Source organism: Rhipicephalus sanguineus, chromosome 8 (assembly GCF_013339695.2).
Source record: "Rhipicephalus sanguineus isolate Rsan-2018 chromosome 8, BIME_Rsan_1.4, whole genome shotgun sequence".
Classification (NCBI taxonomy): domain Eukaryota; kingdom Metazoa; phylum Arthropoda; class Arachnida; order Ixodida; family Ixodidae; genus Rhipicephalus; species Rhipicephalus sanguineus.
The window spans coordinates 123258120-123285446 of NC_051183.1; the positions used below are offsets into that span (position 1 = coordinate 123258120).

At 47.8% G+C, this 27327-nt stretch overlaps 1 protein-coding gene across 1 annotated transcript in view; it reads right to left on the bottom strand.

The window, feature by feature from the left end:
• Positions 1 to 3318: 3318 nt before the first annotated feature.
• The window catches only part of LOC119403486 (uncharacterized), a 71298-nt gene continuing 47289 nt past the window's right edge, over positions 3319 to 27327 (bottom strand). Inside the window, exons 5-8 of the mRNA XM_049418345.1 lie at positions 17115 to 17183; positions 8115 to 8229; positions 7031 to 7163; positions 3319 to 3477 (exon numbers count right to left, since the gene is read on the bottom strand). Of these exons, the coding sequence (XP_049274302.1) occupies positions 3319 to 3477; positions 7031 to 7163; positions 8115 to 8229; positions 17115 to 17183 (476 nt within the window). The remainder of the gene's footprint in view (positions 3478 to 7030; positions 7164 to 8114; positions 8230 to 17114; positions 17184 to 27327) is intronic.

Here is a 27327-nt window from a genome sequence, read left to right on the forward strand (position 1 = left end):
GCCAACTCGTGGCAAGCAGGTGTTCTACTTCAGCGGCACGCTATTTCTTGAAGCTCCTTCGGAAGAAAAAAACACTATATGAAGGTCATGTAGTAGAAGGAGTCTCCTTAACGCATGTATATTGCGGGACAGAAGCGTAGAATCGCGCCACACGTCAAAACATTGTGACTTGCGCAACTAGTGGGCATTTAAAAGCCTACCGATTGTAAAGAGCTCAGACATATATAGTCATCATCATCAGCAGAACCATCAACAATGTGAACAGCTGCATAGGTTCGCATGTTGACTTACGGACGTGTGGTGGGCCCTTCGCTGATTTGCAAAAGGAATAATTATGGCGTAATGGCACTTAACAGCTGTACTTCCCGTAGGCATTCAAAGGATACTTTGAACGGCAAATATTACGAACAGAGTCGTTCCTTTCTTTACGGCATGGTTGAGGCATGCACCGAGAACCGAAGACATACTAGCAATTGAGAAGGCGATGCGCACGGGGCCCGATTGCGCTATCGCGTTGTACGCTTGACGGTGAAGGTCATGCGTCCTCCAAGTTTTTCAGAACGTACGCGACAGGATATTCACGTTATTCTTGTCATGACCATGAATCGCGTTCGTTGCATACACGTGTCCTACTACAGCAACTTTAACAGCGAATCTGTTTAAAGTCATGGTAAGTTGTCTGTCGGAAACAGAAATTATCATCATGCATCGGCACGCGCTCTCTCCATCTTCTTCTTCATTTTCGTTTCCTTCTGCTTCGCTCCCAGAAAAAAAAATCACAGCATATCCACGTGGTGAATGATGATGAGTGGGGCGAAGCGAACTCGCGCTGCAGCACAGCGATGGCATGGCGCGAGCGTGGTCCTTCTTGATGGAAGATATTGTGACTAGATTGTTTGAGAACCACATAATGTCGCACACACCCCAACTACGGGCCGAAACTGTTTTCAAGAAAGTCCCACTGAAGCGCGCGTCGGCGCCTTCGGGCAGAGCCGTCTGATGCGTTTTGCCAGCCACTTCACGTGCTCGCACAGCCGCGGGCTCTGCCTGCCGGTACGCGCGCTTTCTCGACGCTTCATGGTCCTTCCACATTTTGAAGATCCGATTCGCGTCGCAGCCGTGCAGCTTTCGGCCTCGCGGGCCTCGTACGCGGGGGTTTTCGCGCCGCAGCCCTGCAGCTTGTCGAGCAGCTTCGGCTTCGCGGGCTTGAACGGCGGAATCTGCTTCGCGCGGTCGACGTGCAGCTTCGGCCTCGCGGGCTCTCACCTCAGGATTTTGTCTGCGAGCGCGCTGCCGCCGCCTTCCGTGCCCTCCGTTCCGCAGCCTTGTCTTCCATTTTGGCTAATCCGAGCTAAAGAGAAAGCGTGCCAAGAGAAAGCCTCATGGCGCGTTTCTTCTGAAATGTCTTCGGGTGTCGTTGAAAACATGAGATGTAGTAAAGAAGAAAGAATGCCACACAGGCGAACACGCACGAGAGTCTCACTCGCCAACGTCGTCTTCTTCTTTTACTGCATACCAGAACGCGCGCTTCTCACGAGCTAGAGGTGGCTACTACAACGCTACAAACAAACGGAGGATGGACAGACCCACGGCATAAGGAGCTTCGCCCCTAAAATGCGCCGATTTCTCCAGCGTGGCCTGTAATAACCCTGATGGGTGAGAGAACGAGTAAGAGAGAGAGACATAACGTAGGTGATATAAAGAAAGAAAAGTGGATAAATTCTTGGCGAAAAAAAAACTCTTCACGATGCGACATTCGAACCTCGGTGCCCTCGATCCGAAGGTGCGCGTCCTATCCATTCGGCCATACATGCACACTAACGGCACATATCATAGCCTTGTGTAGTATAGTGTAGCAAAGGGGTATGAAAGGGGAGTGAGCGTGAGGAGGAGATATGTGATGGTGAGAAGCGGTGAAGGGAAGAGGGGAGAGCGTTAAAACATAGCATAGGAATAATGAGAAAGAAATAGAGTGGAAGAAATGCAAAGAGAGAAGGAAGGGAAATAGTGAGACACGAACAAAGAGAAAGAAAGAATAGAGTGAGAGATAGAGACAGAAAAGGATAGAAAGAAGGAGGAAGTAAGCGAAAAAGTCGAGAGGAGAGAGAGATATAAATAAATAGAAATAACAGAGAAAAAAGGCACATACAAAAACAGATAAGAGAGCGGCACACGGAAATACAAGTACAAAGACAAGTACAAAGAAAAAGAAACATTTCCAAAGCTTTCAGCTCCGCTGTCTTTTAGCATGGCGCCTCCAGTGCAATATATTAGAGAGTTTGAGGATTGGGGCCCCAGGGAGCTTGGAAACCCACGAAATTTGTGAGCCGCCAGGGCCAATGCGCAGAACCCAAGCCACTCTTGGGCTCTTGCGCTCGCGTTGACCGAACACCCAAATATCAAAAACTAGTGTGTGTTCCCCAAGACGTGTTGGGTCGCCAGCGAGACGACGTAGATGCAGCGCGGGCCAAGACGCAGTATTGCCCGCGTCTCCGATAATTTTAAACTTCGCCACGAGTGGCGCCCCGTGAGTGTGGCCCAGCGCCACCTGCGTTTGACCCACTTCTCAAACTCTGCTGATCCTCGGAACGCAAACGCGCCCTACCCAAGCAGCTTGGGTCCCCAATTTTCAGACTCTCTAATAATATATGTGGTTTTACGTCCCAAAATCACGATATGATTATGAGAGATCCCGTAGTGGAGGGCTCCGGAAATTTTGACCATCTGGTGTTTCTTTAAAGGTGCACCGACATCGCACAGTACATGGGCCTCTAGCATTTCGCCTCCACCGAAATGCAAGCTACGAAAATTTTCGTGTATGCCAAGTTAAGGAGACCGCCATGAGAGCACCCAGACGTAGCGGACTAGATAGATAGATAGATAGATAGATAGATAGATAGATAGATAGATAGATAGATAGATAGATAGATAGATAGATAGATAGATAGATAGATAGATAGATAGATAGATAGAGAAACGGTCAAAGTCCAGCACACTTCATTCTCTTCTCTTCTATCCCTCCTTTTCGTCGTCGCCACCAGCGGCAAAAACGTTGACAGCTGAGCACCAAGCGAGGATACGGCGGCAGCGAACCAGGGAGTGCATCTCCGATGTTGAGGTCTTCCTCGCACCTGCGTGCCTTAAAACACCTGATGTCTTGTAGGTTTCCGCAGGTCCTAAAACCATAGCGAGCGCAGACGGCGACACAGTCGCCGTCTGGGCTTCCATGTCTTGCTGTGTCTTGCCTTTCTGCAATGCCTCGCCGTGCGGCTCTTGCTCTTCTCGTCCTGGGTAACCAGCGCTCCGCCTCCTTTCTCATCATCTGCTTCCGTGTTTTATGGAACCTTGCCTGCGCTCCTTGGACGCCCACAGGACCACGTGCAACGCGATTCTATCCTGCTCCTTTTTCGCCGTCGGTCGGCTCACTACCGTTTCGTCGAGGCCTTCATCTAACTCGTTCTGCTCGTCTGTCTCAACCTGCATTTTTGCGGCGTCAGGAGTGACGTGTGGACTGCCACCGGCGTCACTAGAGACCGGCTTCATCGGATGTTCCGAGCCACCGTGTGCTACTGGCTTCATCGGCATGTGCGGCGGCAGCCATAGCCATTACTACCAACGCGCATTACTACCAGCTACTGGCATCGTCCACCGACAATCATGGAACCTCAAGGACGCACTAGTGAACACCCCAATTATTTCTTCTCCTCCTGTAGTTTCTGCAAACCTTTTCTCAATCCGCGATGTCACGTCGCGCAACGGAGAAGCAAAGCCACTAGCACACAACCTAAGATTACAGTATATAAAAAGGAAACCTAAGATGTCATTCTTCTAATTTGACATATCTAGTTGAGTGCAGGTGTGTCATATGCAATATATAGGCCAAGCCGAAACACCATTTCGGACTCGTTTTAATAATGACAAAGCCCACGCAAAAGCAGCCCAAACTTTAACACACTGGAAATGTATGGATGCCAGACTGCTGTTATGAAAAATTGTTCATATTATTCTTACAAACGCGACTGACACCACCTATACGCGAATCACACAGCGTGAATCACACCTTCTAACAGGTTTAACATCATTGGAAAAGCATAAAATGCGCACCGATACACACTTGCAACAAATAAATCACTATCGAAAAAGCGGTGATTTCACTGCATGTACTTGTAACAGTAATGGCCAATTGAGAGTGTATATTCTAAGAACAGTATTTTAAAGCAATAGCATTAAACAGGTCCTTGCGCAGAAATTGCGGTGTCGGCGTCAGTGTCAGAAATATTTGAAGAGGTCACTGTTGGGCTAGTTGCTTTCTTACATTCAATGAAGCCATAGCGCTAAAAACAGAGCGACCGAGGAAGATGACATGACATACGCTACTCACAACGGAATATTTGTTAAGTATATTGTACTTATACCAAAATGGAAGGCAGCAAAAAGTGCAGTCAAAAGTGCAAGCTAGCATTATCCAGATAGTGTCCCCCTCAATTACTCTGAGCGCAAGGAAATTGCATGACACACTTTTCTATTAAAAAACATGGAAATGTAGGCTGCATTAGAGCCGGCTATCCATCAACATGATAGTAGTAGTGCAGAAAAACATTAAAACAAGAAACTAGAACGAGTAAAAGAATAACAAACAGAAAATAAACAAAACACTAGGTACATATAAGATACGCGGTGTATAAATAATTAGCGAAGTCTAAGGGCTGAGTCCAATACACAGAGGGTGGTCTCATAGATTACCGCGGATAGTCTGTACAGATAACTATCTGTACACTTACGCAAGTCGTGCTTTAAAATATTAATTAAGGATGTTCTATGTTTATTAATAACGCTTCTATAGGTACAACGCGTTTCAGAAATAAAAATTCACTTGTGAGTAGCGCACATCCTGTCCTCTTCCTTGCTCCCTTTGTTTTTAGCGCAATGGCTTCATTGAATGGGTTCGAGGGAGAGTGAGCTATGCTATTGCAGTGGGTCGTAACGCGCCCCCTCCGCGCCCACGGGAAGACGCTGCACCACCGCAGTTCCGCCGCCGCCACCGACGCCATACCACCCACCTGTCGGCCACGCTACACCCTCAGAAGACAACGTTCGCGCGCCGCCGGCACTGCCCCCTCTGCTACCATTGCGGAGAAGCTGGTCACACCTGCCGCAACTGCCACCACTGACAGATTGGACTCGTGCTTTCGCCATCGACGCGCCGTGTGCACAGCGGGGTGACACACCAGCAACACGCAGACTACTCCTAGAACGCAGTGGACACCCCAACAACCTTCCTGATCACCGTCGCCAGGCCGCTACATCCCACAGCAACACCTAGAGTACACCGGCCATACTCGGTGCCAATTCGCGGCATCTATCAGAAAAACTTAGGGCAGCAACCAGGGAGGGTGCAGCTGCTGCAAAACACGATACCGAAGATCCTCCGCCGCCGACTACGCTGCGATGAACTCTTAAGAGCACGCCGCAAGCTGAACGGAACCGTGTCTACGAAACTTCACTGCCGGAAGAAGGCCTTACGACGCCCACGTATAAGGAGTGGAGCAAGACGACGTAGCCGTGATCCGACGCCGCGACCTAATGCCGACTCAAGACGACGAACTAGAGACGTCAACGCTCTCTCCGACGACACAATGTCACCGCTCTGGTCAACACTGGAGTCGAATACTCCGTCGTCAGTGGGCCATTCGCCGCGAAGTTGAATAGAGTTAGGAACCGCCTGGGAAGTCCCCAGAATCGGGACCGCTGGAGGCCATCTAATAAAGCCGTATGGAGTCTGCCCAGTGAGATTCGTCCTCAATAATAACACTTATCCTGAGAGATTCGTAATCCTGCAGCATTGATCCAGGGATGTCATACTTGGCATGGCCTTCTTAAACCATAACGGCGCCGTCATCTACTGCAGAACCAAGTCGATAACTCTAACATCGGATAAAGCTATGCAGCCGGATACGAGCCATGTCACCGTGCCTTAACGTCCTCAAGGATTAAGTAAATATTCAGCCTCGCTCCAGCGTCATAATGTCCGTCCGCAGCAAAAGATCTGAGGACACCGAAGGCGTGATCGAGAGCAATCAGGGTTTGTTCCTGGACCATGCAATTTGCGTCGGAAGTGGTATTATTGCACGGTTGCATATAGAAAAAGAATGAGTGATGCTCACGAACTTCAGCCAAGAATACAGACACCTGTTCCAGGGGGGCGACGATCGCATACATCGAGGAAACTGTGGCTGTCAGCGATGCGTTCGCCTTTTCAAATTCTGACAAAGCTACCACGACGACCCCAATACCTCAACCATGCTTCGATCGTCATCCCAAAGTCCTCCCGCCTGCCAAGAGCAGCAGCGCCGATGCCTTCTGCAGCAATACAAGGACACTTTCTCGTTGTCATTAAGGGTTCGACAAACGTCCCTTGCTAAGCACCGTATCATAAACGAAAAAAAATGCTTAACCACTGCGTCAGAGTCCCTACCAAATTTCGACGCGAGAACCAGAATCTATAAAGTGACAAGTCGACAAAATGCTGGAGGATGACATCATACAACCTTCGGAAGGTCTGTGGGCATGAACAGTAGTTCTGAAGAAGAAGAAGGATGGAACTTGACGTTTCTGTTTCAATTACCGTCACCAAGACAAGATCACGAAGGACGTATACCCACCCCCTCGGATATATGACTCTTTGGATCGACTTTGGAACGTATAGTCATTTTCTTCGATGGACCTCAAGACGGGCTATATGGCAAATGGAAGTCGACAAGAGAAAACCGTGAGAAGACAACCTTTATATGAGTGGACGGCCTGTTGAGTTTTAGGTCATGCCATTTAGTCTTTCCCTGGCGCGCGACGTTCCGGCGCGTTATGAACACAGTGCTGGCTGGCTTCAAGTCGCATACTTGTCTTGTCTACCTGAATAACCTCGTCGTCTTTGCTACCAGCATTGACGAACACCGCCGACGCCTTGGAACAGTTCTTCAGGCAATCGGTCATCAGGTCTAACACCCAAATCAGAAAAAACCGATTCGTGTACGAAGACCTCCTCTTCCGAGCACAACTCATCGGCAACTCTGGAGTCCGCCATGACCCACAGCAGACAGCCGCCATCGCTACATTCCCAGCACTCGCCGACAAAAGGCTGTGCGTCGATTTCTCGGCGTGTGTACCTATTACAGATGGTTTGTCAAAAGCTTTTCACTCATCGTTGAACCTACGAAACTGACAAAGACCGACGTCGAGTTTAAGCTGAAAATGGCGCAAGTTGACGCATTTGAAGGACTAAAACGACGCCTGCAAACACTGGCACATACCCCATTAGACCGCTTATTTTCTGCGTTTATTGCGTAATGCTTATCCGTTCCTTTGTTAAACTATAATGAAATCTAAAGTACTCTTTCGGTGGTATGCGATCAGTAGGGCCGCAGTGGGTGCCGCATAGTCTTACACCGTGCAGTAAAAGGAAACGCGAAAGTTACCGCTTTGTTGTGTACACTGCAAAAAAAAAACAAATAAGCACTGCACAATAGAGGCAAAGATTGAGGGGCGCTGTTGGGTATTTGGGACGAATTACCGTTTTTCCTGACAAAATTCTGCTCGACGCGCCTTTTTCCAAAGTTCGTCACGTGAGCTTTCCGGCATGTACGAACACAGATGACGCATTTCCTGCGCGCCCGGAGCGCTCATTTTCGGTACTGCGTGAATTGGAGCCCTCAATTTTGATTATTATTATCTGAAAATGTGTGTGTTTTTTGAGAGTCTTAAAAATGGGTTTGCTATAAATGGTCACGTCCTACAACTGTTGAATATCAACAACTGCCCTCAATTACTAATTAAAAAGTAATCATGAGTTTTTAGTAATTGCTCACTTCAGTGTATTTAGGTGTGCAAAGTATTCCTCCTCGGTGTATAGTTCGTTTGCAGAGACGACAGAGGCCTGGCAGTCGTATGAATACTGATAAAAAAATCTGCATTGTCTAAAAAAACATCCTGTATTTGATACCTGGCTTATGACAGAACTTTCACTAGCCTGTAGGGTACCAACTGCAGAGATATATTTGAACCACTTCCTATAAACGCCTTAATAGTGTGTGTTATTTGATATTTTTAAAGGAACTTACCATTTTATAGTAGCAATTACATGTGTCTGGGGTCCGGCCACCACACAGGGCAAATAGGCATCGAGTTTTAAGCACAACACATCACATACATGTATTCCTGTCGAACACTTCACTCCTTCAAAAAGGTTTGTGGTGATCACAGGAAAAGATTCGTTAGAGAACAGAGTAACTATTCGCAATTTATGTATTATAAAGGCATTCGACCATCAAAATAAATGATTCTGAGAGACTTCCTCCGGTAGTTACAGTAAAATGTACAGGGGCTGTGCTTTCACGACGTTTTCGTCAAGTGTAATAACCGTTATGTATTGAGTTTTGCTAGCACTGGAGCCTGGTGCATCATAGTCCGAAAAATTGGGCACATCGCTACGGGCACATTTAAGATAGTCCATGGACTCAGCTGAGCAGCTGTCGGTGCACTGATTTATTTATGTTAACGTAGCCCACTAGACTGCACAATATCGATACAGCCACCAAGTATACTAATGCATCACTCTCTGAACTTCTCTCCACATGTAGGCTTTCTTGATTGCGTATGTTCTATACTAACATGTGAGTATTTTCGTCGGGCGTTCAACAGCGTAATGTGTTGTCATTGCGCAACAGTATAGTGGGCAGGGATAATTGATAATATCAATGCAGTATGACGCGCAATCGCCAAGTTTGTCTACCTTGTTTAGAAACGGACACAATGCACTGTTATTAGATTTCGATGATAAATTGGGTTATGTTTTACTAAGCGTTTGTCTTCAGCTTCTGGCCTGTGTAATCTATACTGAATAGGTTGCACACGTTATATAGAATAAGAATCTATTGTCACGCACGATATTCACGTATAATTGTCAAGGTACCACGAGGGATGTCAAGGACGAATGTCTCTAAGCGGCTCGTGTCAAGGAGCCAAAATTCAAGCAAGCGCAAGCTAAGCTTGCGTGGCTACTCCTAACGTTTCGCTCGCATGCTTGGCTGTTTCGTCGTCACCTTGTACTGTTCACACATTGGCCCCAAGTGAATAGGGTAGCCGCCCTGGCCACATAAGGCGTTACCAGTATAGAGGAGGCATAAAAGGGCTTGAGCCGACTCACATGGACGATTTCTCTAATACGACGACATAAGTCTTGGGACGAAGAAAGGGGAAATAGACAACCACCCGTTTGTAGCACGAAGCCACAAGGAGCTTCGTGCTACAAACGGGTGGTTGTCTATTTTCCCTTTCTTAACCCTTCCGCCACCTTGCGCGATTCCGCAGAACTGATTTGCAATAAATCTTGGGACGGTGTCGAAAGCTCAACCTCATAATTGACTGGAGAAGTGCGAGGGAGAACGCGGCAGGGCCGGTGATGTCGGGCCAGCAATTTCTACGAAAGGCCAGGGCTTTTGAACAGAGTCCAAGAAAAAAGAGAGCCACCTGTCGCGGAGAGTAAGGAAAGGTCGGTCGATGTCATGCGACAGCTTCTGTTGGCCTTGGACCTCGGCGGTCAGCGAACGGGCCAATCGTCGGAAATCATGGGCGTACCTGGCAACCTCAGAAATTGCATTGTGTTCACATGAATCAGGCGTGTAGGGAAGCATAGTGTCCAGCGTGCATGATAGGTCGCATCCGTAGACGAAAAAAAAAAAAACAGACGTCACAGTTTCGCTGCAACGGCGAAGCAATGAATGCGATAGCAATAAATTGGAATGTAACGCGGAGAACGGAAAGCAGCTCGAAATTGCCAGCGCGTCGCTCGAGCCCAAAGGACGCACGAAGAGAACGCACACAGGACGAGCGCCAACTAATGCGTCACAGCTCTCGACACTTGAAGCGCACTGCTCAAACATAAAGCAGGACGCACGAAACGAACGAACAGGTACAGACAGGACGAGCGCGAACTGTCACAGTTGTTCCTTATTTCTGTTGAACAGCGCGCTCCTTTCGCAAACGCGGACGCTGCAGCGAGCGAAATGGCCTTCGTACGCTCTGTGACTTCAGCGCGGACATCGCGGGGAAGCACAAGACATATAAACCCCACTCCAACCCCCCGGCCGCCCCCTTCTTTCCTCCAGATAAGCGAAAAGGCGACCACGCCCTGTAGGGCGAAGAGCAACGGTGTTCGCAGGAGCGGGGCGACGATCTTTAAAGCGCGACACGCGCGCACGTCGCGCCATCTATGTGGTGACTAAGAAAGCATGCTGAAATAAATGGTATGTATAAATAGCTCGTCGTTAGCAGGCTGAAAGACGGTACTGTTCATGGCATAACCGTCTAACGCCGCGCGCTGCACAGCGAGAGGTCACCTGTTCGATTCCGCGTGTCGGAAAGCTTTTCTGAATTATTTTTTTTGTGGCTATATATATATATATATATAATATATATATATATTATTATTTATAATATATATATATATATATATATAATATGCAATACGGTGCATGAAGGCGGCGATGGGTACGGCAAAATCAGCCGAGACTGCCCATAATTGCTGTCGCAATAACAAAGAAATTCCCTGTGGTCGAGTGCGTAGCGGTGTTGTACGCGTACGTGATGAATAGAGGGACGATGTCCTAATTGGTCTAGTCCGATGTGGTTTACATTGTCAGCATATCACGGAGAACGCAATTATATCGTTCAGTGAGGTCATTTGTTTGCGGATGATATGCGGCCGTCTTGTGACGAACGATGTTGCACTGAACGAGCAAGGGTCGAATAGTGTCAGACCGAAAAACACGCGCTCTGGCGCTCGAAGTTCACGGAGAGTACCGTGGCGAAGAAAAATGTTGCGTAAGATAAGACACGCCATTCTCTAACGGTTGCTGTGGGCAGTCTCTGCGTAACGCCTGAGGTGGTCCAAGCCGACAGTCATCGACCTCTTTCCAGAGGAAGTCGAGAAAAGCGTTCCGTATAAGTGAATACCGACACGGTCAAATGGACGCTTCGGGCAAAGCAGACGCTGAAGTTTAGCGGCTGGGCTTTCAGGTAGGGTTTTATTCCGCTGACAGGCAGTACAAACACGTAGTACGTACTAGCGCACCAATGTATACATGCCGCGTCAGTAGCATCGGTCACGCAGGCGGTTGTAGGTTTTGAGAGCGCTGGCATGAGCGCTCTCGTGGATCGTTCTGGAAAGCAGCAAAGATTTCCGTTCGCATGTGGCGGGGGATCACTAGAAGCTATCTCCGACCGTCTGGCGCGTAATTCCGCCGATAGAGAAGATCGTCTCGAATTGTGAAATGCGTCGCTTGACGACGCAGAATTCTTGATGCCGGACAAGCTGATACATCAGTCAGAAATTCGGATTTGGGAAATGCAGCCATCGTTGCTTTGCTCCGACATGTCTGCGAAGTCAACTGGCTTCAAGACAGCCGAAGAAGCTGACGCAGAAGCTGCGTCAGCAAGCAGTGGCAAATACAAAAAAGTCGCGTACCATCAAGGTAGAATTTTAAGAAAGAACAGAAAAGTACATAAAAAAAATTCGGCAGATCCGACGTACCGTGGAGTCGATGTTATGCGAAGCATGCGGCGGGAAGGTGACTGTGGCGTAATTTTTTTACTGAGCGACACGTCACAAAATGACGCTAAAGATTTGTATAAATTTTATACCCACACATATTATGTTGAAAGCCGCATATGTGTTATAGTACCAGTTGTTTACGGTTGGGTAACGCTGCCAACGGAAACGTGGGTATTACCAACGTCACAAGCGGTAAGCTGATATGTAGTGCTTTACTTGTCCCTTATGATGGAGAACGCACGCACGTTTCACAATCCCGTGCGCATGTGTGGAAGAAGTTCCTGACATTCTTGAACAAGGTCATCATCACCGTGATCAGTGAGCACCAGCAGCTGGTCATGACTTGATATAGGATTCGGTCGTGATCGCGGTGAGGAGGGTCCATATGTAGTGAAGTATGTGGTATAGTAGAGCTGTTAGAATTCGTGGATGCCTCGGTCATTTCGTCAACAAATTGTGAGTCTATAGATCCGGCGACATGTCGGAACCTGAAACCACCCTTCTCATTGGTGGAATAGGCCGTCGAGGCTGTAAGTCTGGATAGTGCTACGTAGACCAACATCAGTGGATGACGCATGTCGTATTCGTAGACTAGCTCGGCGCATGTGGCCTACGTTGCCTAGTCTACAAAGTGGCTGTCAATTAATCTGGCATCATCCTCGGTCAGCATGAGGCCATCGCCCAGCCTCGTAAGAAATGAAGAGGACACTGCGTCGTTCTGGCGGACGAAGTGCACTTTACGGTGCGGTGATGTGGATATCATATGTAACTTTCGGTAATGTATTCCTCCAGGGTCGAGCACTGCTTCAATATAGCTTGCTGAATCATAGGAATACAAATGTAATGTTTATTAGACTGCTATAAAGCGGAGCCAACCTGAACCACATACGTTAATCTGATATGACGCCTGTATCGTGGGAGTACACATCGCAGCAGTATCATGTAGTGCTCATTGCTTTCTTGTAAGATTAAGCAAGCACCACAAACCACAATTGACGTTGCACCGTTATTACGCCTGCGTAGGCTGTTTTTCCAAACCAGTTTACATACCTGGCGTGGTCAGTGGTACAATACCTGACTGCCACGCAGAATGCTTGGGTTCGATTCTTGCTAGGATCGTAATTTTCATTCTTTCATTTGTTGAGTCAACGCTGCCGATGTTGGTTTTTCTTAACGCTCTTGCATTTAAATTACCACTGTCTCTTCTCGCAGTTCCTGGGTAGATATAAACTGTCAATCACCTGTGGCGCATACCCGTACACTGCGGCCCGTGGCAAACGGGTATGTGCCACACGTGTCTAGTGGAAAGGGTTTCACGACGTACGCGACAGGATTTTCACATTATTCATGTCATGACCCTATAATCATATTCGTCAAATCATCTTACCCCCCCATGCCAATTTTCGTCTACACTGGGTTAAGGAGGCGACCATGAGAGCTCCCAGACGTAGGCGGCTAGATAGATAGATAGATAGATAGATAGATAGATACGTAGATAGAAACGCTCAAAGTGCCAAAGGTTCGCTGAGAAATGCTTCGCATTTAATAAATCTTACTCGATGGTACGCGTCTTTTCATCATTTCAGTAAGCATGTGCCATCTAGCCCCAGAACAAGTTTTGCTAAGCAGCGGCGAGCGGGATAGCGCAGCAAAGGCGCAGTGCTTGCGGTCGGATCGGTACACAACACGAATGCCACATTCCGCAAGGCGGAGTGCCCAAGCCTGAGGCGTTCCGATGGATCTTTCAGCTATGACAGCCAACATACACCATTGCAGTCCGTGACGACTTCGAAAGGGTGGTCATAAACAAGCCTGGCCTCACACCCCGATAAAACTACGGACGAAATTTGTCCAAAGCACAGATTATGGCGGGGCACTCTCTTTCACTGTGGGTAGGAAAAAATCCGGCAGATTCCATGCACTGTGGCAGTCAATGTAATGCGAAGCAGCCAGCAAAGAGGAGCATACATCGCCTTGTCTGTTTTGAGGCAAATGAAGTCATTCATGCCGTGACAGCTAGTTACTATATATCACATGTTTTCCATTATCGCATGCATGCATGTACGCATGTGCAATCTGGTGTATAGCATGCTGATAAAACGTCTATTGTGTCATATAGAATGCATGACCTGTCATTTATGTTCCTCATACAGTCATGCCCTGTCATACTAATTTTCGCATATATCGAGTTAACAACACACCCGGAAGAGCGCCAAAACAGTGTAATATAAATTAAGCCGTACATGACATGCACGTAATGATGTGCATGTTAGGTCCTGTTATTTAGGTTCGTCATACAGTCAGGCCGTGCAATACCAATTTTGATGTATATCAAGCCAGTGAACCGGCCGCGAGTCACCTTGAGCGTGGCATGTAAATCATGCCTAACATCACATGCATACCATTATTTTCATGTTACCACCTGTCATTTATGTCTGTCATACAGTCACGTCACGCAATACCAATCTTGGTGTATCAAGCAATCGAATCGGCCGCGGGCGCTCCGTGAACGTGGCATGTAAATCATGCTGTACATGACATGCATGCCATTATTTCATGTTACCACCGCTCTTCTTCGTCGTACAGTGATGTCGTGCAATACAAGTCTTGGTTTTTATCAAGCTCGTGAACCGGCCGCTAGCCTACTATGACGTGGCATGTAAATGATGCCGTACATAATATATATGCCATAATATTGATGTTACCTGTCATTTATGTTTATACAGTGACGTTACACAATACCACTTTTGGTGTATGTCAAGCTACCGAACCAGTCGCGAGCGCACCGTGAGCATGGCAAGTAAGTCATGCCGTACATCACATGCATGTCAGGATTTTCATGTTACAACTTTTCATTTCTGTTCGTCATACAGTCACGTCACGCAATACCAGTCTTGGTGTATGCAACGCTAGCAAACCGTCCAGGAACGCACCAGGAGCGTTGCAAGAAATCATGCCGTACATGACATGCATGTTATGATTTCTTGTTACCACCTGTCATTTATGTTCGCCATACAGAAATATCTCGTCATACCAGTTTGGTATATGTCCGTTTATAAACCATGTCATGTATACGAAGCTGTTCATGACATTCGTGTCGTGATTTGCCCGTTAGGACCTGTCACTTATGTTCGTCATACACTCTTGTCACGCTTACTAATTGTGGTATAAAGTTAACTAGACGACCACAATAACACAAATACCGTGGCAAGTCAATCATGCCGTTCACGATATGCATGTCATAATTTTCATCTTGTGACCGGACATTTATATGCTGCATAAAGTCACGTTATGCAATACCGATTTCGGTACACATGTCATTGTCGAAAGAGCCAGGAGAGCACAAAGCCGTACGCGGATAGATAGATAGATAGATAGATAGATAGATAGATAGATAGATAGATAGATAGATAGATAGATAGATAGATAGATAGATAGATAGATAGATAGATATATATATAGATAGATAGATAGATAGATAGATAGAATGCTTCCCATTAAAGAAAACATTTTGTAGAAGACGGTTACACTCGTAAAGGTAATGCAGAGACAAGCCACTGAAAGCTGTTATGATGCAGTACAGCAATTATTTCTTTATATTGCGACTTCAAACAACAAGCTGCCGCTAAAGAAGGTGAGAAGCCGCAACCGAGGTGGCGCTGCCAGCCTAATGAATATCATAAAACATTGCTTTCTTTTGTAGCGCCTATGTGTGTAGCAACACATAAAAGAACTCGAGGAAAGTACATCTAGGTACTCAAATTTCCAGCGATACTATTTCGTTAAAGATAACACCTGCCTGCGTGGTGTAATCTATGTATTTTACGTCTAACAGTTATGTAGAACACCAATAGAGTGACTGACACGTTTTGAGAAGGTATTTTGCGAAGCGTAAAGAAAGCAGAGGGTAGAATGTGAGACTCGCTCGCTTGATAATGCTCAAGTTTCAACAATGTACATAACTAGTATAATTAAGAGTCAGTTAATAAATGCTTTGTAATTACTGATACCGTTGTTGCACATCCTATTCCGAAGTCATTGACGTTCTCTCATTAGAAAAATATCATCTTAACGTGTGATCTTCTACATAAAAGTCGAAGTGCCTGATATTGCTAAAGAGCATCAGCCACTTGTTCCAAAGGTGTAACTAGTATCTTAAGATACACGATTGTTCGTACGATGTACCGGAAATACAAATGAAATACCGGAAATACAAAGTGATACGGACTACGGACCACTGCTTCTCTTGTGCTTTCCTTGCATTTATCTTCAGTTTACCTGCTTTTTCCTGTTCTTTGTGTTGTTTTCTTGTATTTACTTGATTTTTTCTGCCCGTTTCAGTTCTTTACATGTGGTTGTGCGATACTTTATATCCTCTTCTGTTTCTTTTTTCTGATTATCATAGTTTTTTTGCGATTGTCTATTTTCTGTTAATTCGGCTCCTTTTTTCTACTGTTTACTGCTGCGAGCGCGGTGCTTCCAACTCCCGGTGCTGGCGTTTCACCTGCGTTTTTCTCTTCCGTATATCTTTGTCTTACTCCCGACGCTGGCGTTTCGCAGTCGCTTCGCCGGCTCGGATAGACGAATTAGCTCTTTGGCGGCCCTGCCCCTCACAGCAAAAGTGCGCTGGGGTTGCAAACGCGCAGCGTGCTCGGCTTACGTGTTTCACACTTGGGACCTGCGTGACGCCAACGTGAGGCATGAGACCATGACTGGGCGGACCCTTAAACTGCTCTGCTGTTAGAAACCACTTCATGAGTGCACGAACTGCCAAAACTCTGGGGTCAATAACAACACAAGTGAGTGAAAGAATCGCAACGTCCCTCGAACTAGCGCATTTTAAAAATTAATGTCAAATATTGGCTTCAAAGTTAGGCCCAGAAGACCACGGCGAACACTAAACCGGCCACTTCCACTTGCTCGGTGTCTGTATGCACCACATGCTACTCTTTAAAATAGGCTGTCGTCCTTAGCTACCCTCCCTCTCCCCCCCCCCCCCCACGCCCCCGGCGGGCAATCGCATTTCACAGCATCCCCCAACTTCTGTACTGGGTACCTCCTCCCTCTTCCGGGATTTGCATCTCCTACCGCTAGATGGCCTCTACTCATCGTCCCCATGTCCGTAAGCGCTTGCCCTGCTTTCTGCCATGCATGAATAGAACTAAATGCGACCACGCAAGTAATTATATTACATTCCCTCGTACTTCCCACGTTCAAAAGAGCAAATTGCGTGGTATGTTTTGAGTGTCGCAAATTTAATATACTTTTCTATGTGGAGCAGTTCCATTACGCACAAGCTCAACGTACGCGAGAAGTTTCTATAAGATACAGGAAACGCTATGATATCACGCAAATACTGTTCCAAAAAAAGTCATGCTTCAAATATCCTAATGGATCTCAGAAAAAATTGCGGACACTCATGTACGTAACTGCAATAATGAAGTATCATTATCATTAGCAGTAATACAGTTGATGCAGTGACAGTCAGCAAAGAAATATTCTTACTCACCAGGAAAAGTTACTTTTTCCAGGCCATTTCTTTTAAGAAAATTGTTCTTTAAAAGACCTTTTTTCAGTTCTGCGGAAAAATGAAGCTTCAAAGTAAGCGTAATGATACAGCACTTAGACATATTCTGCACAAAAGGCACGGTTATGCCGCAAGTTCTAAGCAATTAATTCGATGGCCAGAAATTGGAATTGCGATGGCTAGAATTCGAAATTAGAATTGGAACCGCCGGTGTTCTAGAGGCTAAGGTGCTCGACTGCTGACCTGCAGGTCACGGGATCGAATTCTGGGCGCGGCGGCCGCATTTTCGATGGAGGCGAAAATGCTAGAGGCCCGTGTACTTAGATTTAGGCGCGCGTTAAAGAACCCCTGGGGGTCAAAACTTCCGGAGCCCTCCCCTAGGTCTCTCATAATCGTATCCTGGTTTTGGGACGTTAAGCCCAACGATTATTATTATTATTATTATTATTATTATTATTATTATTATTATTATTATTATTATATATTATATATTGAAATTACAATGTACATAAAGAAAGGCGCAGCTCATTCCTCTAGCAAACACTGCCGCTGCAACAAGCGAAGTGACGGTCTTGTGGTATACGGTTTCAATGCAATTTGCGCCATGCAAGCACAACACGCACGAAGCTAAGAGCCTTCTGTCGAATTCCCTTAAGAGATATGCGCGCGAGCACGGGCGACAACACCCTGTAGGTAAAAGTAGAGGACCGGAGGCGCGCATCCCAACTCCGGCGAAAGACGAGTGCGGCGACGCCCTCTAAAACACGCCCTTCGGCATTTCGCGCCATCTCGCTACTGCTACTGAATACGCCTCTGCCACCCTAAAGCACCTCACAGATGTGCGTACAATCAACGAAAAAAATGGCCGCCATCACGCCTTGGGAAAGTCCAGCGAAGGTGTACAAACACCACACATGCTGATGGGGAGGGGATATGTTTTATTACTACTTAGAGTAATGGTATGATAATCGCTTTGCAGTCGCTGTGGTAGACCGTGATTGGTTCTGTGAGCATTTTCAGCAAGACGAATTACAGCGAAAGCTGTTATGAGATCATTTCACCGGCCGTTTTTGGCGCAGTAGTTGTCCGCCGCCGCGCCGCCGCGCCGCCGCCGCCGCCGCCGGTGTCCGTAACCAGTATCGCTCGAAATAAGAAAAAAAAACGAAATAAGAAAAAAAAATCACAGCATATCCACGGGGTGAATGATGAGTGGGGCGAAGCTACGGAGGGAATCATCTGTAAACCGTGAAATTCTTCCGTGAAATGCGCCCAGTACATAATATAAGAGTGTGAAACATCGTGTATATATTAAACATCAACTTTTATTGTACTGTTGGTTTACGTGGTCCCTTCATTATCACTTGTGATCGGTGAAATGCAAGGAAGAAGTCCGCTCCCGAGCGAAAGAGCGCCAAGAGCGACCGCATTCCCCGCTCGCCCGTGCGAATTAAAGGCAAGGCTAGAGGGAAGACAGGACGCGCGTTCCACGACGCGAGGTCGGTAGCATGCCCAACGAAAGCCAACGGAACGCGATCGTGCAAGTGCTCCGGCTTCGCATCGCCTCATGGTTCCATTTAGCGTCCCAAAACCAAACATATTGCTCAAGGTGTGCCTTGCGTTTTTCGTAGAAATAATTTCTTTATCATGTACATTAAGACGAAAAGTTGAAAGCTCACTAGAGTGTATCGCCCGCAAGTATGTCTTTTAGTGTGATTTAACTCTCGTACGGCAGGGTCCTCGCGCCGTTGCCGGTCCACCTCGCCCGTTGACGATCGGGCGAGGTGGCTACATGCAACTACTACTACTACACTTAAGAAAACATCTGGCGTTCTTTCGTTCTGCTTTTACAAACATCTGGCGTCTTTCGTTGGTTTATTTCATCAATCAACGGCGTTTTGAACAAAATTTTTATTGTTTAATCACGCACAGGAGAAATCTCACCAGGCACTACCTTGGAGGTAAACAATGGCTGCTAATGGCAATGAGAGACAGAAGAAGTCGGCTTTTAGCTAACACTTACACTTCTACTTCTACTAACGTTTCCTACTGGAACATGCCAATGGCTGCTAATGGGGAATGAGAGACAGAAGAATTCGGCTTTTAGTTAACGCGCACGCTGCGAATTTTTTATTGTTCAACAACGCACAGGAGAAATCTCCCACCGGCACCACCTTGGAGGTCAAAGCGTAAGACTTGTTACTCACTACTACGACCACGACGACTACGAGGGACGAACGGGTGCCGCCTTAAGGAGCTTCGCCCCTAAAACTCCAGGATGGACGAGGTTCGAACCTGGGCCCTCTGCGTGGGAGCCCAGTATTCAACCTCTGAGCCATGCCGGTGCTTGAAACTGCTTTGCAAAAAGGTCCTATACAGGCTTCATGTCGGAAAGGAACCACATTAGCATATGCAATATAGCGTGGTAGAAGAGTAAAATAAGCACCAAGTGTCGCACAACGCGAATTCTGTAACCAGGCGTTACACAATGCGAATTGCGCAACGAGTAGGTTGTTGAATGCTTCCAACCCATTACAAAGGACTCTGCCATAATTCTTCATCGTCATCAGGCACAGCATCAACAAAGTGCGCATAATGCCTTACATGCGTATAGCAGGTACCAACGCTCTCCGTAGAATGACGAAAAATGGCACAGTGCCTGCTGCCCTACATCTCAAAAATTACAATGATATAGCGTAGTGGGTTCCTCACAAGTGCACTTGTATTGGTTGCCAAGGAAGCCTATAAGCGCATGATCCACTTCCTCGGGGTCTCAGTAAAATTACACTGATTTATAGCGTAGTGGGTTCCTCGCAAATGCGCTTGTATTGGTTGCCAAGGAAGCCCATAAGCGCATGATCCATTTCCTCGGGGTCTCAGTAAAGTTCTTCGCCCCCCCCCCCCGTCTCTCTCCCACGTCAACGTATGTTATACAGCATGACGGGAGAGGGAAATAGTGACCGGGCGTCACCCAATGCAAATTACATAACTGGTGGGCCGTTTAAAGATCCAACCCATTGCAAAGGGCTGAGCCATAATTCTTCATCGTCATCAATCGTCGCGTCAACAAAGTGCACATGATGCCTTACTGACGTGTAGCTGGTGCCTCGCTTCTCCGCAGAATGACGAATAATGGCTTAGTAGGTGCTTCCCAACTTCACAAAAATTGTGATTTATGGCGTAGTGGGTACCTTTCTAGTGTACTTGTTTTGTAGCCCCAAGAGAGCTTAACGGGCTCTAGAAACGCTGCTCTTCCAGCTTTCGCTGTTACTGTGCTGCGGTTTCAGCGCAGGCCTGGCGTTTTTTGTTTCTTTCGAGCAGCATTGTATTCACGCTGTTCTTCTGGTCTCTTGAATTTCCGTGGTCTAACCATGACATGCTTAGGATTATCTGACTGTGGTGCTATACGGGCCACCCTTTATATGTGAGAGCGGGAAACACACGCGGGGATAAGGAAGGGCCGTTTGACGTCATTCGAAGTCCTCGAGTGAAGAGCGAAGCAGCTGTGATCTAATCTTTACGGGAATGCTTGGAAGAGTGTTCCATTGTACAGGCGGCTTACCATCCAGCACGCGGTTTTGATGCTTGTTTTGGGGTTTCCATTGTTGAAACGAATACTGACCTCTATGCTGTATGCCTGATTGCAACTAAAGATATGCGGTTTGCCTTGAATTGTTAAGGGCCCCTAAACAACCCAGAGGTCGTAATTCAGTTGTGGCTCTGCAGTTGTGCACAAGTCTACAGCGAACGCGTTCGACGGCTCGCCCCCACTCTCCGAATGCCTTTCTTCAGTATCCGAGGTGAAAACGCAAGGAGCACGCTAGCAGAGGAGCACGCGAGCGCGAGCGCCTGTTGGTCGTTTAGGGGTCTGGCGTTTCGCCGTAATGTTCTATATTGTGCCGAGAAACAACACATAGACACAACGCCTGTTCATAGGCCGGCTGTTCTTATTCTGAACCTTTCGTCTTTCTCTACTTCGCTCTCGATTCCGCGCGCCGGAGCCTCGGCGCCGCTCTTCATCATCACACTCGGCCATGACTGCAAGCATTGTCGGCTGGGCTGCCGACAATGTTTCTGGTGGGCGGTGCTGGCTGCATCGCGGTGGTCGGTCTGGGCCACGCTGCGACTTGGCTCGTGAATCTGTCATAAGTATGTCTGGTGGGCGGCACTGACTATTTCGGAGTGGCCTGGGTCGGCGATGCTCGAACTTCAGTTGGAAGTTTGCCAAGTATGATTCCGGCGGCCGACATTGGCTATGTCGCAGCGGTCGCAGGTCTCGGGCGCGGTGCAGTCTGGCTTGCAATACTGCCGATGACGATGGCTCTGGTTGATGGCGCTGACTGTATTGTTGTGGTCGCACGTTTACGCTGGCCGTATGCCATTTGCGGTGGCACGTATCATCTACTTTGTCTTCTTCCGGGCTTCCGTCTTGAGTCGGTAATGATGGCTCGACGAAGGATGCGAACGAGGTATCATTCAATAGATGGCGCTGTCCCATAGAGATGCATGCAAACTGCAGTTGGGTGACGATATAGTAGATTGCGCTGCCCCATATAGATGTGTGCAATATGTGTGCAAAAAAATTAAAAAAAAACAAAAAAAAGAAGAAAGAAAAAAGAAAAGAGAAAAGCAGCGGCACCCTGCACGCTAGATGGCGTGCAGTAATCAAAGCGGCGTATCACTTTGATTACTGCTGGGCGAAACCACTGAACATTTCACTGTGTAACCATGATTGCTTCAGGAGCTTCGCCCAAGCTCTTCATCATTCACCCGTGGATATGCTGTAATTTTTGCTTTATTGCCTGTTCTCAGACATGAACATCAAACAAGACCATGAAAGTAATGACAATTGTGTCAGTCCTAATGGAGGGACCCAATTTTAAAATTCATTGAGTGCTATCAAAGATTCTACCCTCGACACCCACTCAGGTACAAACTCCTGAGCTGTCTAGTTCCACAAACTTGGTCATATTCCGTCGTCCTCCACCTTCACCTGAGGCAGCGCCCTTCCAGCCACCGCCCGCTGCCGTGCCTTGGTGGCAACGGGATTCTGCGAGACGACCACCAGTTCGCAGAACCGACTAGTGGCGAACGGCTGACCGTCGACCCATCTGCTTCCATTACAGGGAACCAGGCCACATTTCGCTCTACTGCCATCATCGAGATGCTGGGTTTGGCAACTTTTCTCGTCCCGCTTCTTTTCGCTTTGAAGACCGTGCCGCCCATGATGGTGATCGCTTGTCGACCAGCCAAATAGCTTCACCAAGGAGTCGTTGGCAATCTCCGTCACCTGTGCCTCACACTTCCCCGAACCGCCAGAGCTACGCTGACGTCGCCAGAGGCCGTTCCCCTAGCCCGCGCCGGAGAAACTAACTGCTGCGACCTCCGTGGGCAAGGTTGCCAATCGTCCAGACGCCGAAAAGTCTCCACTACCACCGCAAGAAGACGATATGAAGACGACTACGACGACGACGGTCATGACGACGACGAATACCAATACTTGAACAGTTGTACGTGCCGATCTCAGCGTTGTCATAGACGGACATCACATGACAGCACTTGTTGACAGAGGCGCGGACTTCTCGATTATGCGGCTAGAACTCGCCAACCGCCTTCGGAAGGTCAAAATGCGGTGGACAGGGCAGCACATATGAAGTGCTGATGATCAGCTAATGACTCCAACGGCTAAATGCACCGCTCGGCTTGTAATCGGCGATTCCAGCTTCGTCGCCACTTTGGTCCTTTTAGCAGAATGTTGCAAAAAGCTCATTTTAGGCATGGATTTTCTGCGAGAGTACGACGCTGGCATCAACATTCTGGACCGTATGGGGACGTTTTCCGCACATCCGTATGTCGACACCACCACGACCAGCACTGACGACTGACACGAGCGTTTGCGAGTAGCCGACAATGTGACGCCCCCCGCCGAGATCCTGCTGCCTTGTGTCTGTATCATGTGAGAGGCCGTGTCATAAGGATTTGATAGCGGAGCAATTAGCTACGCTATTGCTTACGCAAGGTGTTTCCGTCGCGGGAGGCGTTCTGGCACTAGCTGACGGTCAGGCAGAAGTACTCCTCACCAGCATCAGCAACGAGCGCAGTCACATCCAGAAGGGTACCGCGATTGCCTACTACGACGGCATAGACCAAGCGAGGGATTGTTTCGTATTGTAACCTCACGACACGACCACGTTTGCCTTGACGCCTATGTCTGTCGACATCTGCTCTACCCTGTCCCCCTCTGCTAGGCGGCGCCTACTGGAACTGATACACCAATTCGAAGATTGTTTTGTGTACATCAAAGCTCAAACACCATTGACCAAGCACCGAATAGTTGTTGAAGATAACACGAGACCGATCCGACAAAATCTCTACCGTGTGGTTCCGAAAGAACGCGACGAGATCCAAAAGCAAGTACAGGAAATGCTCGAGGATGACGTCATGCAGCCTTCAAAATGTCCTTGGGCATCCCCCGTGGTATTGTGCAAAAAGCAAGAGGGCAGCTTGCGCTTCTGTATAGATTACCGCAAGTTAAACCAAGTCACGAAGAAAGACGTCTACCCGCTGCCACGCATAGACGATTCTCTTGATAGACTGCGGCATGCACGCTATTTCTCATCAATGGAACTGCCAAGCGGTGGCAGTTAAAAGTCGACGAGAGATATCGTCAGACAACTGCCTTCGTGACGCCCGACGGTGTTTATGAATTTAAAGTGCTTCCATTCGGCTTTTGCTCAGCGCCAGCCACTTTTCAGCGTTGAATGGACACCATGCTATCAGGCCTGAAATGGCAAACATGCTTGGTATATCTAGACGACGTTATTGTCTTCTCTGCTACATTTGAAGAACATCTAAGCCTGTTATTCACAGTTCCCCAAGCTATACGTTCGGCTGGCCTGTCGTTAAAACCAGAAAAAAATGCCATTTCGGTTTCAGTGAGCTTTGCTTCCTAGGCCACGTCGTAAGTCACGAAGGTGTTCGCCGTGACCCAGACAAAATAGACGCGGTTGCAAATTTTCCTGCACCACACGACAAAAAAATCACACCATCTCCCTGTAAAGGGGACCATGAGGCGATGCGAAGCAGCATTTCGGCATGTGGAGCGCTTCTCAGAGGGGGAGTGGAGAGGAGGTGTGTGGAGAGGGTTTGTGCATGCGCAGTAGGATGGTCATGCCGCACACCAGCATCACCGGTTTGAACTCCACCATAAGATGCGTCGCTTCTAAAAGCAGTGAGGCGCTTCTTAGAACTATGTGCTTATTACCGACGATTCATCGCGTACTTTTCGTCTGTTGTGGCACCTTTGACACAACTCACAAGAGAAGATGTTCTCTTTCTATGAGGCGAAAAGGAACAAATGGCATTTAACGGTTTATGTGAGCGCCTCCAAACACCTTCACTTTTTGCGCACTTTGACCAGAAGCGCCAAAGCACTTCACACGAACGCCAGCAATGTAGGCCTGGGCGCCGTACGGTACAGTGGCAAGACGGCACTGAAAAAGTGATAGCCTATGCCAGCAGAGCTCTCTCTCGCACCGAGGAGAACTATTCGAATAGCGAGAAGGATTGTCTCGCCGTGGTGTGGGCAGTTATCAAATTTTGTCCATATTTGTACGGCCGCTCATTCAAGTCGTCAGCGATCACCACTCGCCCTGCTGGCTCACTATCCTGAAAGACCAGTCTGGCCGTTTGGCGCGCTGTAGCCTTGGCTTCAAGAATTTGATATGACCGCAACTTATTCATCAGGAAAGAGGCATACTGACTCCGACTGCCTCTCGCGAGCGCCCGTGGAAGCCGGCCGCTATTTATGACGCATTCACGGGCGCCGCATTCTTGGGAGTCGTCAACACGGCCACTATTTCACAAGAGCAGTGAGGCGACCTAAAGCTGCTTCCGCTCATCACTTCTTGGAAGGATGACGTAAAGACGTGCCGCGAATTTTCGCCAGAGGACTGCCGTGTTTTGTTTATGGAACGACGTTCTCTACAAGAAGAACTTCCCTCCAACCGGCAGCGCGTACTTGCTCGTCGTGCCTTCATCGCTGCGAAAAGAAATTCTGGAAGCCTGCCATGATGAATCCACTTCCGGTCATCTAGGATTGTCCCGACTGCGACGCAAGTACTACTGGCCAAAAAATACCTGCTGCTGTAAAACATCACGTCCAGACTTGTGCTGACTGCCAAAGACGCAAAGTGCCCCCCCCCCCCCCAGTAAAACAGCAGGCCTATTACATTCTGTCGACGTACCAGCAAGGCCATTCGCCCAAATTAGAATGAATTTCCAGGGCCAATTCCCAACCTATACCAAGGGAACCGATGGATAATTGTAGCCACTGATTACCTGTCTCGCTACGCGGAGAATAAAGCTATGCAGAGGGCACAGCAGCAGAAGCGGCTCACTTCTTTATTGAAAACGTCGTCCTTTGGCACAGCGCCCGAAGAGTGGTCATCACAGACAGAGGAACGGCCTTCACGGCGGAACTTTCGGAGTCGGTTCTCAGGCTCAGCGGTACAGCTCACCGAAGGAGAACTGCGTTCCATCCCCCAAAAAACCGACTGACATGCTCTGCATATATATCGTCACGGAGCAGTCGACTACGTTTACAATAAAAACAGTTGTGGGTCTGCGCTCGTCTGTCACTTTCGTACTTTCTTTGTGTCCCGTCTGCTGCGCAGTATGCTAGAAGATGAAACCTTACCAACTCGCCCAGCTTCGACGCTTGTTACACATACTTCTTTAACGCTATCGCGTTAGAAGCGAAAGGTGGGAAATATTGTGTTCAGTGAGAAAATTGCCAGACCTTCGGTTAAGGAAGCAATGAGTCTTGGCCTAGTGCTGTTGTCAGTCACCGCCGACGTAGCGGAATTGTCGTGAAGAGGATCTTCGCCACGCGCTCACATGGCCCACAAACGTTGTGGTTGACTGTACATATGTAATATTATTTCGTTTTGCAACCCTGACTGACATTGCCCCGACATGACGCTCGTAATGGGCTCTTTATCGACGCCGCTTAAAGGATTGGCGTGGCTCTGTGGGAAATTATTCATCATCATCATCATCATCAGCAGCAGCAGCAGCAGCAGCATTACTGCGCGCACTTAAGGACAAAGGCCTAGCTCTCCTATGTTCCGCCCATCAACCCGGTCCTGTGCTTGCTGCGACCACGTTAAACCCGCAAACTTCCTAGTCTCATCTTCTCGCCCAACTATTTGTCTCTTCCTCTCCCGTTTGCTTCAATTGCGATCCAGTATGTTACGCTTAATCACCAGCGGCTATCCTGCCTACGGGCTACATGAGCTATTCATGCCCATTTCTTCTTGATTTCGACAAAGATATCCTTAAGCGCGTTGGTTCCCAGACCCGCCCTGCTTTCTTCTTGTCCCTTAAAGTTACACCTTTCATTTTCCTTGTCACTGCTCGCTGCATCATCCTCAATCTAAGTTGAACTCTCTTTGTAAGCCTCCAGGTTTCTGCTCCTTAGGTAAGTAGCGGTAAGATGTAGTTGTTTTATGCTTTCGTCTTAAGCGGCAGTGGTAAACTACCATTAATGATTTGAGGGTGCCTACCGAATGTGCTCACCCCATTCTTCTTGTTCTATTTACTACAGTCTCAAGGTTCGGCTCCGCGGTGACTACCTGTCCAAATTACACGTATTTCTGTACCATTTCCAGTACCCCGCTACCGATCCCAAAGCGCTGTTCTCTTGCGAGACTGTTGCACATTACATTACTTTCCTGTATTACAATAGTTTTCTGGACTTTCCTTTTCCAAATAACTAGACATGAGTTGCAATTCGTGCCCCGTGCGAATTGCATAGATCTTCCCAATCTAGGGCCATGTAAACCTCCAGTAAGCACGCGGCGAAGAGCATATCGTGTCTCCCTGCCTTGAACCCTTCTTTATTGGAATTGTGTTGCTTTTTTATGGAAGACTATGGTGGCTGTGGAGCCACCCTAATTTCTTCCAGTATTTTTATATATGGTTCCTCGACGCCGTCATTCCGCAGTGCCTGCATAACTGCTGACATCTTGACTGAATCAAATGCATTTTAACAATCGATGAAGGCTATATGTAGGGGTTAGTTACATCCCGCGCATTTCCCTATCACGTACAAAAAAGTTGTGTCTCTCTCTTTCTCCCCATCACCTGATTGATAGTGTGAATATGGTCTCTTGTCGAGCAGCCTTTACGAACTCCT